This window comes from Neopelma chrysocephalum, unplaced genomic scaffold (genome assembly GCF_003984885.1).
Source record: "Neopelma chrysocephalum unplaced genomic scaffold, ASM398488v2 Primary Assembly neopelma1_24, whole genome shotgun sequence".
Classification (NCBI taxonomy): Eukaryota; Metazoa; Chordata; class Aves; order Passeriformes; family Pipridae; genus Neopelma; species Neopelma chrysocephalum.
The window spans coordinates 11,708,232-11,726,865 of record NW_020897693.1 but is presented as its reverse complement, the minus strand read 5'-3'; the positions used below and the strand labels follow the sequence as shown (position 1 = coordinate 11,726,865).

Below are 18,634 nucleotides of genomic sequence, written 5' to 3'. Positions count from 1 at the left end.
TTAAATCACACATTGATCTTTAAGACCAGATCATGTTACTCTAGCAAACATTTCAGGTGTCTTTCTTCTACAGATTACCCAAGATAAAATTAGTTATGAAACAGCTTAGATCAGGAAAAAAAGAGACAAAACTGGTTTGAGCAGTTCTGTGTGAAGTCTGAAAGGCCAGAGCCACAATTCAGTCCATGTATTTATTCAACAGCAGGAAGTCCATGTCCATTCCAATCTGAGGAAATTAATGCATGTGTACATACATGATGTGTGTATAAGAAAATGAAATGAGCAAAAATTCTCTTCTTCTGTACCTGCTCTAGTTCCTATCATAGATGATGTTTTCCTCTGACATTTGTTTCTTTCACTGAAATATCACCAGTTAGTAACCACTTTGTTCTTCAGCAATCTTATTTTTTGTGCAAAAGCTTCTTCCCTGAAGAATAACCATTTTTCTACATAAATTCTCAGTTTCTAATCACTTTTGAAAGCATATTTTTTCTCAGACTTTGTTAATCTCCTCGCACTCTGGTGTGGATGACAACTGTGGCAGTGTCTTACAGACAAAGTGAGTATCCTCATGGCCAGAACAATGTTTTCTCATACATTTGTATGAGAACTTGCTCAAAACTTTTTTACCAATGCTGTTATTAAACCATAATGTTGATATCATGAATATGTTTCTAATTGGTTTATTGCTCATTCTTATTTTTATATCCATAGATTTCATTATCAAGTTCCTAAGAATGTATCATTACAATCATTTTAACTGAAAATCTATCTGTAGTATATTAGTCATCTGCCTTCTTCCTAAATTTCTCAGTTACTTCACTGCAGTTTTCAGAAGATCATCATTAGCTTCAGATGAAGCTTAAATGACTGTGGGCAATTGTACCTCATAGAACTATACATACACAGCTAGGGAATAATGCCTATAGCCTTAAAACTTTGGTCCTTAATATTATCTTTTCATCTTCAACTAAAGTATTAATATCTTAAGGTGATGCTGGAGTCAGTAACTCAGAGCACATTTCTACCAAACACAATGGTTTGCGAAACCCTGATGTCTTCGACAGGACTAATTGGGACTACCGAAGATGTCTATACCGCCTGTGATCATCAAAGAGGTATGCAGACAGACTCCAACAGAAAAAAGAAACTGTACAGTGTCAGAAACTGAAGAGTGATTTGAATCCAATTCATTTCAGACAAATCATGCAGCAAAAAGGCTACAGATTCTGAAACTGCTGCTGAGCCTTCTGTTATACGCATTGTCTGCTCTGGTCTTACTGACCTTTTCAAGCATATCACCAGTCATGTCAGTTATAGGTGCACAGGAATAGTAGCGACTTTAGCTTTGTTTGTCATGCAATGTGTTGAACTGATGCTTTCTCCTCTTATTTAAAAACATGATACACCTAATTCAAGCAGAAACTTTCAAAGGCCATCATAGTTCATTATGAGGAGCACAGCAACTATGGCTTCAGATTCTTGACTCCTTTTGTTTACTCCATGTGTTTGAAATCCAGCATTTCTCACTGAAAAGATACCCACAATACACCACTTCAGCTACAGAATGGAAGAGTAATTTATTTTGGGAGATTTATGGTTCCTCATACACTCGGCAGCTTTGTAATGAATAGTGGAGGCTGGGTAAATACACACTAAGACGGCAAGGACTAGGATTCTGAAAGCCCCTAGAGAACAGAACAGCTGTAGAAATGCACCTGTAATAGTGCAAGAGATCCCCACTACAGAAATTGCCAATGTGAAGGGTGCAATGTTCTAACTGTGCATATGGAAAACCTGTGCTTTACCAGGTCATGCATCTCATGTGGGGAATTCCTAATCTGTTTGAAGGAATTTATTCCAAATGTTCTGGTGTCAGGTCAGGTCCTTGTTCAGAAGCTTAAGTAAGCACTGCTTGTTAGAATCTTCTCCCTTCTAAACGATCGGATTAAATTCCTAAATAGTCCTGGCATTCTTCTCTGTGCTCAGGTTGAATAATTCAAAAGGCTCTGAAAAGGGAGGTAGCACAACCCACTCATGTTAATGAGCCAAACTTTTGGTGAGAAGCGGGGAAAAAATTACGACTATGCAAAATTTTTCTCTTCCAAAGCTATTTTTGTTCTTTTACATGAGAATACTGGTGGTCTTATGGAAAAGAACTTTCCCACCAAGACACATTTTGAGTAATAACAGTAATTTCCACATGGTTTCTGATGGTGCTAATCCATGACCACTGAGGACATAGTGTTTTGTTTCTATATCTTTAAGTTTGACATATGAGATAGAATATAAATCTTCTTGCTTCAAGGTGGTTGTATTTAAAGTCCTGCAGGAATTGAATTTTTTTTAAAATCATACTGGTTTAATATTAGTTTTCATTTCGTCTTAGAATACAGTCCTAACTTTCATTTAAAATTCCCAAACTCACAGAAAGCAATCTGTTTTAAAATTTAAACATACACTTTTAAGTACCTGACATGATTCATTCAAAGTTAATTTTGGATCCCTTCTTCTTTTGCCTTGATTTTTATTAAAGATCTACCTGTTATTCAACCTTCTTCCGCATCTTTAAACAAACAAACAAAACACCCCAAATACAAAACCCACAACAACAACATTGTGGGTAATAATCCCAAAGTAACTTCTGATATTGGCATATACACGTTTGTCAAAGGCAAAACAGCCCATCTGAGGCATTTTGACAATATATAACTTTACTGTGGTCTATTACTAGTTAACTGTATAAGGTCTGTGGTGCTACACCTGCGCAGCTCTGAATTCATCCAGATGAACAGTGGTGCAGCAGTTATACTCGAGCAATCATGTTAAGTTGAACTCCACTTGTAGCTAAGTGAAAAGCTCCCTTAGTTCTTAAGACACACAGCTTTACGCAACAATCAGGTCAGACTGCCTCTTGCTAAGCAAAGATGAGCTGAGGAAGTAATTAGCCTTTTCTGACCAAGGTAGGAGCTATGTTTCTTCCTGCACATGTTTTCTATTGCTCAATTCTTCATGCTTTTAGGCTTTCTAGGAGTCCTTTCTAGTTACAGTAATTTCTCTCCTGAATCAAATTTAAACCAGCCTGTGAATTCTCTTATCATTTCTTCCACAGTAGCCAAGGAGTACATATAACATATCTAGAACACACAGATGAAGCCACTACTACATTGCATAAGCAGCCCTTGAACAGAAAAGTACTTTACTCTGCAGCCAGAGTAGAATGTAGGTCAACCTAATAACATTCAACCTGCACTTTTTTCTGGTGACAGTAATAGGCTTAAGGATCGTGATCCCAACGTCTTTTGAAAACCTGTTTTGTGCTAGGTAGAAACGAAGTAGAAACTCAAGTTAAGCAGAAGAGAAAGTGATGGCAAGACTGTCTAGAAAGAAACAGATGAAGACAACTGATTTACAGGCTACTGCTAGGCTTAGCTCCTGTTCTAGAAAGAACACTAGTATTTTAATGTATGAGCCCAAATTAAGTTTCTAAAATAATTTCTGCAAAAACATGAAGTAGTTCCAGCAAGCCCGATCAGATACAGGACCCTGGCTTAGAGGGACTGTCATCTGGGACAGTGCAGCCACCCCCATGCTCCCATGGGGAGAACCACAGAGTTAGTTTGCCTTTCCATTCCCACACTGGTGATTTTACTGCTTTTATTTTCTGGCTATCGGAATATATCAGCGTTTGTATCTCAGGGCATTTTTTTTAATACAAAGTGGAGGATGTTAAAATTTGTGACATAAAAAATATTGTGTGATTTTTCATTTCTTCTCTATGTTTTCCAGCCCTTGGTGAAAAGGGCAAAATAATACAGAAAATTCACATAATCTCTGACTTCTAAATTTCAAACATTATGACTAAATTAAATGTCTTTTCCAACAGACAAAAAGGTGGACTGTGTTACATAGGAATGATCTCCCTGCCTTATATTAAAACTGGACTACATATAAAGAGACCAGACAGTTTTGTTTTGGCTGATGGCAGTATTTCCCTCCACTTATATTTTCCCACACATACTATATTAGCTTGCCTGCATATGCCATGCAGCAGAGAATGTATCCCTGGAAAAATCTGGACAGCTGTCTTTCGTTTGGCATGCATTCCTGAACCTACTTGAGACTATTGCCTTCCACAGCTTCACTTGTCACCACTGATAAAACCACATCCCCCACAAAGTAGGAGACTCATTTTAGAGGTGTCACCTTAGCTAGGGAACTTCAATCAAGTCTCTTGATTGAACAAGCTGTGTAGTCTGGGAAGATTATGTCAAGAGATGCCATTCTCTGAGGGCTGCCCAACCCAGGCTCCATGAAAAGTACAATAAGATAGTCAATGCAGCTGAACAGGCAGTGGAAATCACCTTAAAATGGTGGAATGGAAAAGGTCGGAATTCTATGTTTTCTTCTGCACCCTCTGCTACCCATCATCATCCTGTTTCAGGCACAATTCTGGTTTGTTCTTGTCACTAGGGGATCTATTGGCCCTTGTGGTTTTGTATGGTGGTATGAAATTTTACCTGCCCCTTTCTTTTTCTCTAAAAAAAACCCCTGAAATCTTTCATAGACTCTATGTCTTTGGCTGATCTTTCCCTCCTTAGTGGCATAATACCTTGATCATGTTCGTCATTTACAAGTCAGGAAAGCTCCCTGAATTCTTTACTCTGATATGAGATAGAAAAGGCATGAGCACATGCTAAGATGAGGTGTTGGTGTCAGCACCTTTAAAATGCTCGTCATATACAGTAGTACTTCAAGGGGCCATGGCATACTTAAAAAGAATGATTTGAGCCTTTCTAAAACCAAAGAAAACACAGAAACTGGACTACATGAGTGCTGTTCCATGAATGAAACATGCTGTGTCATTTATATGACAACACAAATCCTGTCAGAGAAGACGATATTTATCAAAACAAAGTCAAAGTTTCAAGCCCAATGGCCAAAGTATTTCAAGGTTATTCACTGTACCTGTGGATTGGCAGAATAAATACTTCCACTTTTCTTTCATATTGCCTTAAGATAGGAAAAAATGAGCAACTCAACAGTCTTATAGATAGAAAAGTGAAGTTGTAGATAGAAAAGGGAAGCCATGACCTTTTCACTCAGCTACGTATTGCACACAGATATGGGGAAAGGATGTAGACTGGCTTGTGGCAGCAGGTCACAGAGCAGCCCCTGAAACACAGGGCTGGATTTGTGCCCAGCCCCACAGGGACACTCATCTCCTGGTAAATCTGTCTGGTTAAGGACATGATGATGTTCCAGTTTTCCTAAGGGGGGCTGGAGGCTGTTGGCAGAGGATTACAAAAAAAATAAAAATAATTCCTGATTCAGAAAAGGATCAATCCAACTTTCTGCTTCTCTTGAGCAGCCTCTGAAGTTGGGATTCCAGTAGAGCTATAGCCTAATTTTAAAACTTTTTGTTTTTTACCTGGCAGAAGGCCTGTGAGCCTGCTGCTCCCAGTACTCCCATTCTCCCCCACAGAAGCCTTCAGACTCTGACATAGCCAGGTGTGTTCAGTCTGCAGGGCTTATGAAGTTAATCCAATGGCAAGCTCCTCTGATTTTCCTTTTAACTAAGGAGGTGAATAAAATCTGGGATTCAAATATCCTAAAGGTATGGGTCCCAAAAGTCAGACCCGGAGCTTCTGCCCACCTCTTGGCTTTGCTACAATGTCACAGTAGCGTCTCAGGGTTTAAAACACAGCACGCAGTATTACATTAATCCTGTATGTGCATACATATGAAGATATTTATAGCATGGGAATGATTCATGAAAGCAACCACAAATTCCTCTGTAAACCTTTAGGAGTTGTAATTAAAGTAATTAGAAGTATTAATTACTTTACAGAATCCAAGTAGGATGCAAGATCCATATTACAGTTATTCTGTCACAATTTCAAGCCCTTCGAATTAATTTTACTATGGAAACTCCTCCAACCTATTTGCATCATTTTGCACTCTGAACTGGCTGTCTAGACAGACAAATACTATTCACTCGACTTGCAGTGCTATCATAACCTATATTAAATTACAATTTCATATAAGCAATCCCTAAAATCAAATATTCAGGATTTATTTGAAAATGAAATAATAAATAATGGATAACTGGACTAAGAAACTGTGAAATACGGATCAAGTGTAAGATGTTGTGGGACATGAAAATGAACTAAACTCTTTCTGTTTTCCTCACATTACTTTCATTCACATTTTTTATTGCCTTTCTTTCGCTATTTACTGTTCTGCAACTGCTCCACTCCAGTGATATAAGTATTACAGATAATATATTCAAAATTAATTTAGAATCCTTAAAGATCCTAAAGTAAGGATCAGGATTGGATCCCTGTAACTGCTTAAGAATCTCAACTGAGAGAAATTACTAATCATCCTTAAAAAGAATAGAAGAAAATTGAGTAACGAATGAATGAAAATAATGATTCCAAGGTGCATACTTGAATTCTGTTTTCACTAAATGTTATTTGAATGGATGCAGAAAGGACATATCCTTGTCATTGCCTCTGCTTCTTACAATCACTCAAAAAAGGTAGCTGCATATGAATCCAGCAGAAGAAGACTGTAAGATCAGACTTTTGCCTGTGTGTAGCAGTCTAGCTCATGGAAAGAAAAAGCGGAGTTTTTTAAAAAGTGTGCCCATCACTATACCCAATGAGATTCAATAATAAGAGCCTGTGTTTCGATTCTAGGAAAAAAAAAGTGTTTAAATCACAGATTATGCTTGTTAACTGTATTATATATATTTATCATACCAGGCCTAGACATAAGATCAGTAATACATTTTTCTAGGGGAAAAAATTATTGCAAATATATGCATATTTCTGTACATTTTCCTGGTAACTGCACTGCTAAGGACAGAAAGAAGCCTGTTAAAAAAATTTGAAATTTAATTGGCAAAGCAGTTTTAGGTTACAACTGCTTGGCAGGTTTACTTGGAAGATCTTTGTCCAGTGATGTGTTTTCAGAGTAGTATGTTTTTCATTTTCTAATCTAACAAAACAAGTATTCCCTATGATGACATTAACATTATTTTAGATTAAATAAATGAAAGAATTGCTGGAATTCTTAGAAAAAATGTAATAAATCAATGTTATTTACCTATCTTCCACAAAGCGTAACTAGGTGGCTTTGACTATTTTCACATCTAAGACCGAAGTTATTTTAGTCTAGGAATACATCACTTCTTTATATTACAGAGTGCTCAATTCTCACAAATCCTATACTCTGACTTTTTTAATTTTTTGGACTGCAGTATTAAGAGGCACATTTTCTTTTTTTTCCCATGTGTAAGCACTTTTTCTTGAAATGTCTCACACAGGATGAAATACAAAAGGCTGTACAATAGGAAGCAAAAAATGCAAAACACAGGGCTTGATGTGTTTGAGAGGAATAAGGAAGGAAAACTGCAGTCAGGAGAAGGAAGAAGGATTAGTTTTGTTTGAAATATGTTTATTAAAATGAAATGCACAGTGAATTTTTCATTGCAATATTCCTTTTTCTTGTCAAATATGTTGCAGATCCTAATTCTTTCTGGACATCTATCCACCCAGAATACTGGAGTGAGCACAACGTCTGTGAGTGGTTGCAGTTTTGCTGCGACCAGTACAAATTAGATGCCAACTGCATTTCCTTTCCCCACTTTAATATCAACGGCTTGCAGTTATGCAACATGACTCAAGAAGAGTTCCTAGAAGCTTCAGGCATTTGTGGTGAATTCCTGTATTTGATCTTACAGAATATCAGGATGCATGGTTAGTGTTCCAGAAATCAAACTCAAAACACAAAGCGTTGAATTTTTGTGTGTTTCACACTAAAAGAAAATGTGGGATCCATGTTCTCGAGCACTGAAAAAAGGCAAAGTACAGAGGCTGCTTAGATGCACCTCTGCACGAGGAGTACACAGAAATATGGCAGGCAGAAAATCTTACTGCAACCTTAGGCCTCACAGTCACACATAGACCAGGCACATCTCTGTAAACCAGTAAAATCTCTAAATACACACAAGCACTTCTCTCTCCTTTGGTTTTCTACTAAAACCGGTCAACCTGATTGATCCAAGGGAAGTCTATATCCTGACAGGATATAGAAAGACATAACATATTGTTATTCCTGTAACTCAAAGTAGTGAAGATTGCTTTGCTTCTTAAAAAGTAAGCAAGAAGTTTTGTTTGATGAGGTTATTATCACTGCAGTATGCATCTCATTAATAGTATGCTTAATGATGGTCTTGAATGAAAACACTTTTAATTTACTATTTTCAAACTTGTCTTAGAAGACTTATTAATGCTTAAATGAGTCGAGGTTCAAAAACTAAGTTATTGGTAGTTTAGAATAAGTGAAATAGAAGTGAAATTTCTGCTGCAGATACCCTTTCTCTATAGTCATGCCTGCCAAAGATTACTGTGTATGCCTAACTAGGGCAATTGTACCCAGGTTCGTTGTGATGATATGAACAAAGGAGTTTCCACTAAGCAGGGAAATCCAGAATGTCATTTCCTTGTGCCCCCGCAACAAGACACTGAGGAGCATTTTAGCTCCTTGAAGCCCTCAATGGCTCAAGCCTTCTCTGGCTTAGGGGAGTATTTGACCAAACTGGAGTTATGTGACTGCTGAAAAAGAATTAAAAACTTAGGCATGCGAGTCCTGGAGGACCTCGTGGTAGCAGACACTGCCAGCAGCTCCCAGTGGTGAACAGCTGCTTAGTCACAATGCGCTGGAATTTATCCATCCCTCCCTGGTCCACTGCCTACTTTTGAACTGCCCAGTGGGAGAGAGGTGGCAAGGCAGAATGCTGCAGTAGAGGGTGACCTGGGTACCCAGCAAACAGGGAAGGGCAGGCTGAAGCTGAAACAGGATCTTTGAGAGACTGGGAAGACCAGAGAAAAGGAGGTGCTTAAGAAAATATGTGGATAAGCTTTATCAAAATGAAGCAGGGTTGTGCAGTGACTGAGACATCAGTAGGACAGGTAAGACTGGGAGAGATAAGAAAGACTAGAGACTGTCACAAGAACAAAATAGCACTCTGGTTTAGGTTGGAATTGCTCTGTGACTGCCATCACTTTCTTCCACCCAGTTAGTGTTCATATATTATGTCAGAGAGGCCATTCAGAAGGCAATTATTAAATGCAGGAGATAAGGATGTTATTAAGGGAATTAAAGAATTCAGAGCTGTGAAGAAAATCTCATTAAGAAAATTAATTTTTTATAGTCAGTAGAGAGATTGAACACTTGGCAGTGAACGAAATACATATGCTCATGCATATCCACCTTATAAATTGCTTAAGACCTGTGAGGAAAGACAGTAATGTAAGACATTACTACAACATACTTAATGACCAAACTATGGCTGCACAAGCAGGCTTAAGTCAAGCTTTTCCCAATTTTGTATGCCACACTCATAGCATGAGTTAAGTTTCTTGAATGCAGATTTGTATATGCAATGCATTTATTTATGTTGTGAATGTAAATACTCGTTTAAAAGATGACATGGTTCTAAAAAAGCAGACAACTCTCAGCCCTGCAAAGATCTGATTTCCAGCCATAGCGATGATCTTTACTTGCTTAAGGGAAGGAGGGAGGGAAGACTGCAGGAGTATTTTTCAAGGGACAAGGAACCGAACAAAAAAAGACTCACCTAAGTGTAAAGAAAGGGAGAGAAGCTGTGATATAGACAACAGCAAAAATGAAGTGCAAAGGGAACAGAGGGAAAAGAAACAATACACATGAATCACAAGATCAGAGATATACAGGCACAATGCAAAGCGTAAGAAAAAACCCCCAAAAATTAAAGAACAAAATCCCCAAACAACACAAATATAGTAATAGTGGGAAGGATAAATCATTTTTGCAGCAAATGAGTTGAAAAATTATTTCGTGTTTTTGCAGTCTGTATTTTCTACATCTGTTCTAAGGTACATTCACTAGCAATGATGCAGTAGACAAGGACTTGGCTTTAGATTTCAGTTCATAAGTTATTCTTGTGAAGAAAATAACTGAACACTGGATTATATTTTTCCCTTTTAGGCGTTTCCTTTTTTACTGATGCAGAAGTAACAAAGCCATCAAACAAGGACTGTAAGTAAACTTGTTTGTACATGATAAGCTCCATTCGACAGGAAACACTGTATTCAAACATCAGCAGTATGTAGCAGATGAAGAGAGAGATTTCTAAAATGAAAAAGAATGAGGGCCTTTGCTTCTTTAATGTTCTTTAATGCTAAGGTAGTTTTGACATTTTAGAAGCACTGCACAACACTAAGCCAAGAAATTCTTTGGCTGCACATCATGGAGGGGTGCATTGCATGCATGCTCACCATGTGCCAAACTCCACGTCTGCAGAATCAAAGCATTTTGAACAGAGCATTGAGAAAAAACTCATGTTTTGGTGTGCCGCAATACATGCAGTTGCATGCTAATTATTCACTTAGAATCATAGAATCACAGAATGATTTGGGTTAGATGGGACCTTAAAGATCACATCGTTCCAACTCCCCTACCATGGGCAGGGATGCCATTCACTAGATCAGGTTGCTCAGGACCCCACCCAACCTGGCCTTGAACACTTCCAGCAACAGGCCAGTCAAAACTTCTCTGGGCAACCTGTTCTTTTGCACTGATGTAAAGTGCTTCACCAACCTCACAGTAAAGAATTTCTTCCTAACATCTAATCTAAACTTGTCCTCTTTCATTTTAAAACCATTGCCCTTTGTCCTGTCACCATCTCCCTGTACAGAAAGTCCCTCTCCCTTCTTTTTATAAGCCCCCTTAAGGTACCAGAAGGCCACAATGAGGTCTCCCCAAGGCCTTCTCTTCTCTAGGCTGAACAATCCCAGCTCTCTCAGCCTGCCTTCATGAGAGAGGTGCTCCAGCCCTCTAATCATCATGGTGGTCCTCCACTGGACCAGTTCTAATAGGTCTATCTCTTTCTTATGCTGAGAACCCCAGACCTGGACACAGCACTGCAGATGGGGTCTCACCAGAGCAGAGTAGAGGAGCAGAATTCCCTCCCTTAACCTGCTGATGATGCTGCTTTTGGTTCAGTCAGGATGCATTTGGCCTTCTCCTCTTTGAGCACACAGAGTTGGCTCTTGTCCACCCACCAGCACCCCAAAGTCCTCTGCAGGGCTGCTCTGAATGACTAATCTGAAGTTAAGGTGATTTCTGCATATAACAGCACTAGCAGCTTTTTCAGGAGAGTCACATTATTTGTATCACTTCTGATTCTCAAACAAACTTTTGAAGTGAGTTGAAATAACAGAGTTTAGCAATGCTGGGAAGTAGGCTTTCTAACTCCTCATACTACTGTCTTGTTTTGAAGGTAAGCAATGTTTGTTACAATCTTTCACTTGAAACACTTAAAATGACCTTGAAAATTGCTTTTAAAACATCAAGTTGAGTACAATGTCAATCAATGGAACAGAAGTTATGAATGACATAAACTTTGCAAGACACTAAAATTTACGAATTCCTGGAGTAAAAAAACCCAGATTCTAGTGTCATAGGTGTTTGCATGACCTGATTTATTTTTTTTTCTGGAGGAAATAATTTGAAGCCAGCTCCAGCAAGGCAATGAACTAAAATTTTGAAAGTTACATTTAGGTAAGTGCAATTGGTTTGTGGGGATGACAATCCAATAATAAAATGTACTGTAAATACTGCCTTAGTACTTTGGCATGCATAAGAAAACATCTACTAAATATTTGTCTTCCTCCTGTTCAAGACCTACAGAATTCTCATTTGTGGGAATTTGTAAGGGATCTGCTCCTTTCTCCTGAAGAAAATGGTGGCATCCTGAAATGGGAAGACAGGGGACAAGGCATTTTTCGTGTTGTTAAATCAGAAGCCCTGGCAAAGATGTGGGGACAAAGGAAGAAAAATGACAGAATGACTTATGAAAAATTGAGCAGAGCTCTCCGGTGAGTTAATGCGCAGCAGTATCCTCATTTCATTTGGCTTCTATTCCAGCATCCATTTTTCATAACTATTATGAAAACTTTGGGGTGGGAGGGAAGGATTGGGTGGGTGGTTATTTTCTTCACATTTTTTCTTTAGATCATGAGATAGCTCCCAGCCTCCTTTGCTTCTAAAAAAAAATCTGTAGGGCTAAATAGAAAGCAGTATAGAGTTGTAACTGTTGATGACAACAAAGTAATCACACTTTATCTCAGTTGAGAATGTTACACTACATTTGCCAAGCAACCAAATCCCCCAAAATTTCTCTTTTTGCTGTTCCAGTAACACTGATGGTTTCTTCTCAACTGTGATGACCTTGGGGAAAAAGAACAACAAATCGAAGATCACAGTTCTTTGTAATTCTTGCATCTTTCAAACAGTGGAAGGCATACTCCAAGGCATGTGGGAAAGTTTAAACCTGTTTAAAGTCTTGAGAGCAATTTAACAGAAAGAGAGGAGCTCTCTGACTGTAAAGAACACGGTGATTCACATACTGTTCTGCTGTCATGAAGTCCACGAGAAAAACTTCTCTATTGTGACTTCTGCTATTACTTTGTCCATTGTTTCTTTTCTGTTTTTCCTCTGCAGTTACTATTATAAAACTGGCATTTTGGAACGAGTGGAGAGAAGGCTGGTGTACAAGTTTGGAAAGCATGCCCATGGATGGCAGGAGAACAAGATGTGAATTGCCTCATGTTTCCTTCTCAGTACAGAATGTGCCGCATCCTGAATTATAAAGCAGCAATGGATACTTGAGGGAGAGTTGTTCTGCTCCCTCTCTCCCCTCTGTCAGCCTGGTTGAACTCATTGCAGACTGCTTCAAAAGACAGACTAGAGCAACAAAAACAGCACTCGAGTTTTGGAGTTGTCCTCTCCTTCGTGATTTCTGCCAAACACTCTCTCTTTGTACCCCTTTACTGCTGCTCAAGAGATTAGGATTAATGTTGATATTTAAAAACTCCCTGCCTCTCTCTGTCTTAGCCAGTATGTCCACTGGGAAGTATTAAATTCTGCCCTGTTTCATTGCCATTTAAAAGAAATTGTTTAGGTACATCTTCCAGTTAGTTTCCTATACTTTGGAGTAACACAGAAAATTTTCCTTCATTTCATGAGAAAAACACTTTTCTTATTCAATGTACCCTAAACCATTGCATTTCTCAGATATACTAGAATTCAATATGTTGTTCAAAATGAGCAATTCAGTCCTCTATATTTGTCTGGATTTAACTGGTTCAGTCAACTAAGTTAACAAAGAAAAAAGACTATTCTGAATTATTTATCAAGCAGCTATCTTTCTTGCCTATTGATGTCATCTATGCAATTATATTAATCTATATATATACTTGGTATATTTAGTTTTTTGAGTCCAAAAAGAGTTCACTGCAATTATTTATCACTGTTCTTTGTGCTGTATTGGTGAGTTGCCATTGTTCACATGATATCAATTCTGTTATATAGCAGAATTAATATAATTTTTATTATAAAGAATTTTGATGGAAATATTACCTCCTGTGAAATCCAAGGTCACTTTTTGCAGTTTGCATGCATAGAAGTTTGAATTTTTCTTCTATTAATCCTCATGAAGGTGAATTCATGTAACTTTTGCATTTGGAAGAAGCAGTTCTGGAAAGAATATAAGCATGTGCTGAAGTAGATTAATTTTGAAATGCAAATTATTATTTGTGGCAAGGTTTTTATAGAACTTTCACCCACATCTATACAACCATAGGTTTAGTTCTTCAAAGCAGCCTATGACATACAGTTTTACATATACCAATAAAAATTAACATGCAGTAAGTGCCCTCAGGTGCTCCCTACCTTAACTTTACAATAAGTAAATTGGTTAGAATGAAGGATGATATGTGAAAATTCAATTGTGTTTTTTAAAAGCATCATAGTCATTTAGTAGTTATTACGGACATTGGTTTTTACACATTACAAATTTAAGCAACTCTAAATCCATCAACAATTTTAGGCTAACCACAAGTGGCTTTCAGGGAGTTTTGATGGGGCTCTGGTCTTGCTTTCCAATGGATGTCTTTGCAGCATGTTATTCCACATAACCTGAGTTCATTGTTGAGTTCCTTTGTTCTTTAGCCCTGAAAGTCTCGTTATTGAAAATCAGAAAACTATGGCCGTGCCTGCAATAATGATTGTGTTTTACAGAAAGCATTTGGTTCAAGAACTAGAATTATCCAGTTAAGTACTGCTGCAATAACATTTTAGGTTGGTACCTTACTACTTGGGGAATGGTTGCAATGGCTCTCACTGACTGTACAACCTGCATCATGTCCTGACTTCACCTCTACCCATCAAATGCTGCAAAATTCATATTAGAGATGATTATCACTGAGGATTCTTCCAAAAATTATGCATCTATGGATATCTTCATCTTATGCCTGTTTTTCAACCATTTATTTCTTTTTATCTGCATAAGAGCTACTCACATTCTTCTTGAAAGATAAATTCCTTTAAGATATGGATGGGGTATAAAGGGCATGCTGTGAAAAATGCTCAAATTTTATTGCAGCACTATTGCAGCACCTATTTCCCAATAGAACACTATTGTTTTGCTAAAAGAAAAAATCATTAACCACAGACAAAACAGGGACATTAAACTCCACATAAAATTAGTCTATAAGAAGACATAGAATTGAGGGATGAGTACTTTCAAAATAAAATTTACCACCTAAAATCATAGAATCATAGAATAGCTTAGGATCATCTCATTCCAATCCCCTGCCATGGGCACGGATGCCACCCACAAGATCATGTTGCTCAGGGCCCCATCCAACCTGGCCTTGAACACTTCCAGGGATCCCCATCTTCTCTGGGCAACCTGTTCAGTGCCTCATTACTCTTGAAGTAAAGAATTTCTTCCTATTATCTAATCTAAATCTCTCCTCTTTAGTTTAAAATTATTCTCCCTTGTCGTATCACTATGTGCCCTGCATAAAGTTGCTCTCCTTCATTTTTGTAAGCCCCATTTAAATACTGAAAGGTTGCAGTGAGCCTTTTCTTCTCCAGACTGAACAATCCCAGCTCTCTCAACCTGTCTTTGTAGGAGAGGTGCTTCAGCCCTCTGGTCATTTTCATGACCCTCCTCTGGACCCCCTCCATCTGTTTCTTGTGCTGAGGACTGCAGCCCGGGTCTAGTGGAAGGTGTACCTGCTCGTGGAATGTGTAGCTGCCCATGGCAGGAGGGTTGGAACTAGATGGTCTCTAAGGTCTCTTCCAACCCAAACCATATGATTCTATGATTATTTACTGCATGAGGGGCTGGATCAGACAAAACTTTCAGGGAGACTCTCCCATTGAATCACAAATTCAGAAAGGTCCCCCTAGTTTTCTAAACTCCTTCTTAGAGAGGAGTTTGGGTGCATCTGGATCCAATCCTAGTCTCAGACTTGATCAATAGTTTTTATCTATAGGATTATAAATATGCACAATGAATCCTTTACATATCTTTTAAAGTTTAGTGTGCTATCAATCACTTACCCAGAGTCTGTGGCAAGGAAACTCTCAGCCAGAGAAAGTTTCTCAAGGAAACTCTTGAGAGGCCCCCCTGCTCAAGGGGAGATCCTGGTGTGCAGCCTGATGATGCACTGCTTATAAAGTAAGATTATACTCATAGTTCCATACCTGCCACCTGGCTCACCATTTGAGACAGCCCTTGGCTACCACACTGCCATCTGCCCCCAAAGCCAGAGTAAACTGGATACAGCCATCACAACTCCCATTTGTGGTTATGGCTTAAGCGAGAAGTAAGGGGGATGTGGGGGGTGAGAGGTAGGGGGAATGGGGGGGCAGGAGGGAGTGACACCACCCTCTCTTTCTGTGTCCCTTTTTGTGTGGCTTTGAGCACCAAGTGCCATTCTGTGTACCTCAGGGTCCTCTAAGTGCCCTTTGTCACAGCTCAGGGACCTCCATGTATTCCTTTGTTCACTTTACACCCCTCACTATCACTTTCTGTGCAGACCCAGAGCTTCAAAGTGCCTCTTGTTGAGACCAATGGGCTTCCTTGGGCCTTTCTATGTGTGCCAGTGTCTCCATGTGCTTTTCTGGGTGGCCTTGGCTCCTGGCCCTACCAACACCAAGCTTCTGCCCTTATGCCTCTTCCTAACGGTTTTCCTAAACCACTGCCTCACTCTAACCGGAGCCTTGGTCCAAAAGACATAACCTTCAGCTTAGGACTCCCATAAAGAAGGGGCCAGAACTAACAGCTGTTGCTGCCCTTTGATGCTTACTCACAGCCCCAACCGACAGCAGAACTCTCTGCTTGTTCTGACACCTAGTGATTTTCCATTTTGGAGCAATGTTTGGTTTGACGTGGTGCCAGTGTACATTGAGTTTGATAGGCAAGTGCATGACTCCATCTAGTGGTGCTATGAAACAGGGACAGCGGGAAGGTAAAGACCAGCAAGAGCCATCTATCCCGGCAAATTTGGAGCGGGAGCAGTGCCTGGACATTATCAATTTTGGAGCTGAGCTCTGCCCAGAGTAAATAACGTAATGGTGTGTTTAGTGGGGAGGAAAGTACATAACTTCAGTGTTGGTTGTGCAGTTTATAGGCTTCAAGGGGAAGGTAAGGGCCAACAGTTTTCTGTCTGTGTAATCGCTGGAGGTTTTCAATTTTGTAGCTATGCTTCTAGGTAGGTGCATTATTTCCAGAATTATTTTCTAAATAAAGTATCCCACCAACACTGGGACTATATGCTTTCCTTCCCACCCTCATGTTTTACCACCACATACTCTCACTCCGGACAGAGCCCTGCTCTAAAATTGGAAAAGCTCGTTGACTGCTCCCACACTAAAGCTGATAGGACCAAAAGCTGTTGCTGGCCCTCTGCTTCCACTTTTAATGCCCCCAACATTCCTTCCCTCTCTCACCCAGCCATGGTCCACGTGCCCCCATACGCTGACAGATGAACACTTGACCCAGTATGCAAAAAGGTTTTGAAGAGCAGAGAAAGTGTGCTCAATGGTATCAGCCCACCCCACCTAAGCATAGGTGCATGATTTAGAGAATGTGACTGAGTGTGCAGCTGCAATGTGAGCTGCAGGTTGTGTCCTGGGTGGAGGAAAACAGTGAGAGACTCAGGCGCCATGACCTGGTGCCGACCCTCAGCACAACAAAGGGCATGGGGACCTGTGGCATAGGCCAGGTGACCTGGCACTTAGGGACACAGCAGGACCCAATAACACAGCAGGAAGGCCTCAGACTATTGCATACACAGACTGTAAGAGTACAAAATCCCCAGGATTCCTTTTGTTGGGTGTCCCTCCCCAGGGGCACTATCTCAAGCAGTTATTCTGTTGTTGCACAATGACTAAATTACTCAAAGGATCCAGACATCTGAGACTCTGCTATGGGAAACTGAGCATGGAGCCAATAAGGAAACTTTGCCTGATTGTGTGAGTGTGGGGTGTTCAGGGAGTCAAGTGAGGCACCCGTTGGTCACTGGAGGTGCCTGCTGTAAAGGGTCCCAGCAATTACAATCCTGGAGGTGGGAGTGTGGCTGCCAGAGTGGCTCCTGAGTAGTCAGACAGGAAAGTTTCTTTACAAGTACATTTAGATGGGAAGGAAAGACCATAATGACCGAGTTTGTGGTGCAATTTATAGGCTGCAGGAGAAAGTGAAGTCCAGAAATAGCTTTCTGTCCTGGAAACTTTTATGTGGGAGCAGTCGCTGAACATTTTCTGTTTTAGAGACAGTCTCTTTCCAGAGTGATCATGTGTGATGTTTTAGTTTGCAAGGAAAGTGCATAGTCCCCAGCGTTGGTGGTGCAGTTGATAGCCTGCAAGGAGAAAGTGAATGCCAGCAACAGCTTTCTATCCCGGCAACTTTCATGTGGGAGCAGTCCCTGGTGTTTTCAGTTTCTGAGCTGGAATCTACCAAGAGCAAATAACATGATGGTATATTTAGTTGGGAAGGAAAGCACAGTTTTGGTAGTGCAACTTACAGGCTGCATGGGGAAAGAGGAGCACCAACTTTCTGTCCTGGCACCTTTTATTTGGGAGCAGTTGCTGAACTTTTTCAGTTTTGACATGGGCTTTCCCTGAAGCGTAAAAATGTGACAGTACATATTTTGGGAAGGAAAGTGCGTAGCCTTAGAGCTGGTGGTGCAGTTTGGAGAGTGCAAGGAGAAAGTGCAGATCAGCAAGAGCTGGCTTTTACCTTCCCTCGACGCCTTTCAACAAAACCACTAGATGGTGGTATGTATCTGCCTAACAATCTGAATGTACCTTGATGCTTTCTCGCTAAGCAGAAGAGAAGTGCAGCTCCAAAACTGAAAAAGTCAGGCGAATGTTCCTGCACGAAAGGAGCCAAGACAGAAAGGTGTTGCTGACCTTCACTTTCCCATTGCAGCCTATAAATTGCATCACCAGCACTGGAACTACATTTCCCACTGAAATGTACTATGATATTCACACACTCTCGACCGTTTGTTGAGAGCTCCACTCTGCAGGTACATCTTTCTTCACTCTGATGCAGTGAATCCAGGACTCCATCTCTTTTATTTTTCACAGCAGTACATGTAGTCAAAATAAGCCAATATTTGGTCCTTTCCACTTTTCCTCTGGCAGCTCATCTTTCCAGATCTGAATATAAATAGTGTCTCTTGGTCGAAAGCTGTGGACAGCCACATCCAAAGGAAGGGAAGTT

General features: G+C 39.8%; 1 protein-coding gene across 1 annotated transcript; it reads left to right on the top strand.

Moving 5' to 3' along the window:
• Nucleotides 1-994: 994 nt before the first annotated feature.
• On the top strand, nt 995-12,682 carry ELF5 (E74 like ETS transcription factor 5). The gene is made up of 5 exons (XM_027674214.1): nt 995-1,118; nt 7,533-7,766; nt 10,039-10,089; nt 11,735-11,930; nt 12,556-12,682. Exons 1-5 carry the CDS (start codon nt 995-997, stop codon nt 12,650-12,652), a joined length of 702 nt encoding a protein of 233 aa, XP_027530015.1. The 3' UTR covers nt 12,653-12,682.
• Nucleotides 12,683-18,634: the final 5,952 nt, after the last annotated feature.

Excerpts from the sequence above, each read along its gene's own strand:
- ELF5 (XM_027674214.1), top strand. The coding sequence starts at position 995 with ATGCTGGAGTCAGTAACTCAGAGCACATTTCTACCAAACACAATGGTT. Across the intron at positions 1,119-7,532 it reads CGCCTGTGATCATCAAAGAG|ATCCTAATTCTTTCTGGACA; the intron begins GTATGCAGACAG and ends AATATGTTGCAG. Across the intron at positions 11,931-12,555 it reads AAATTGAGCAGAGCTCTCCG|TTACTATTATAAAACTGGCA; the intron begins GTGAGTTAATGC and ends TTTCCTCTGCAG.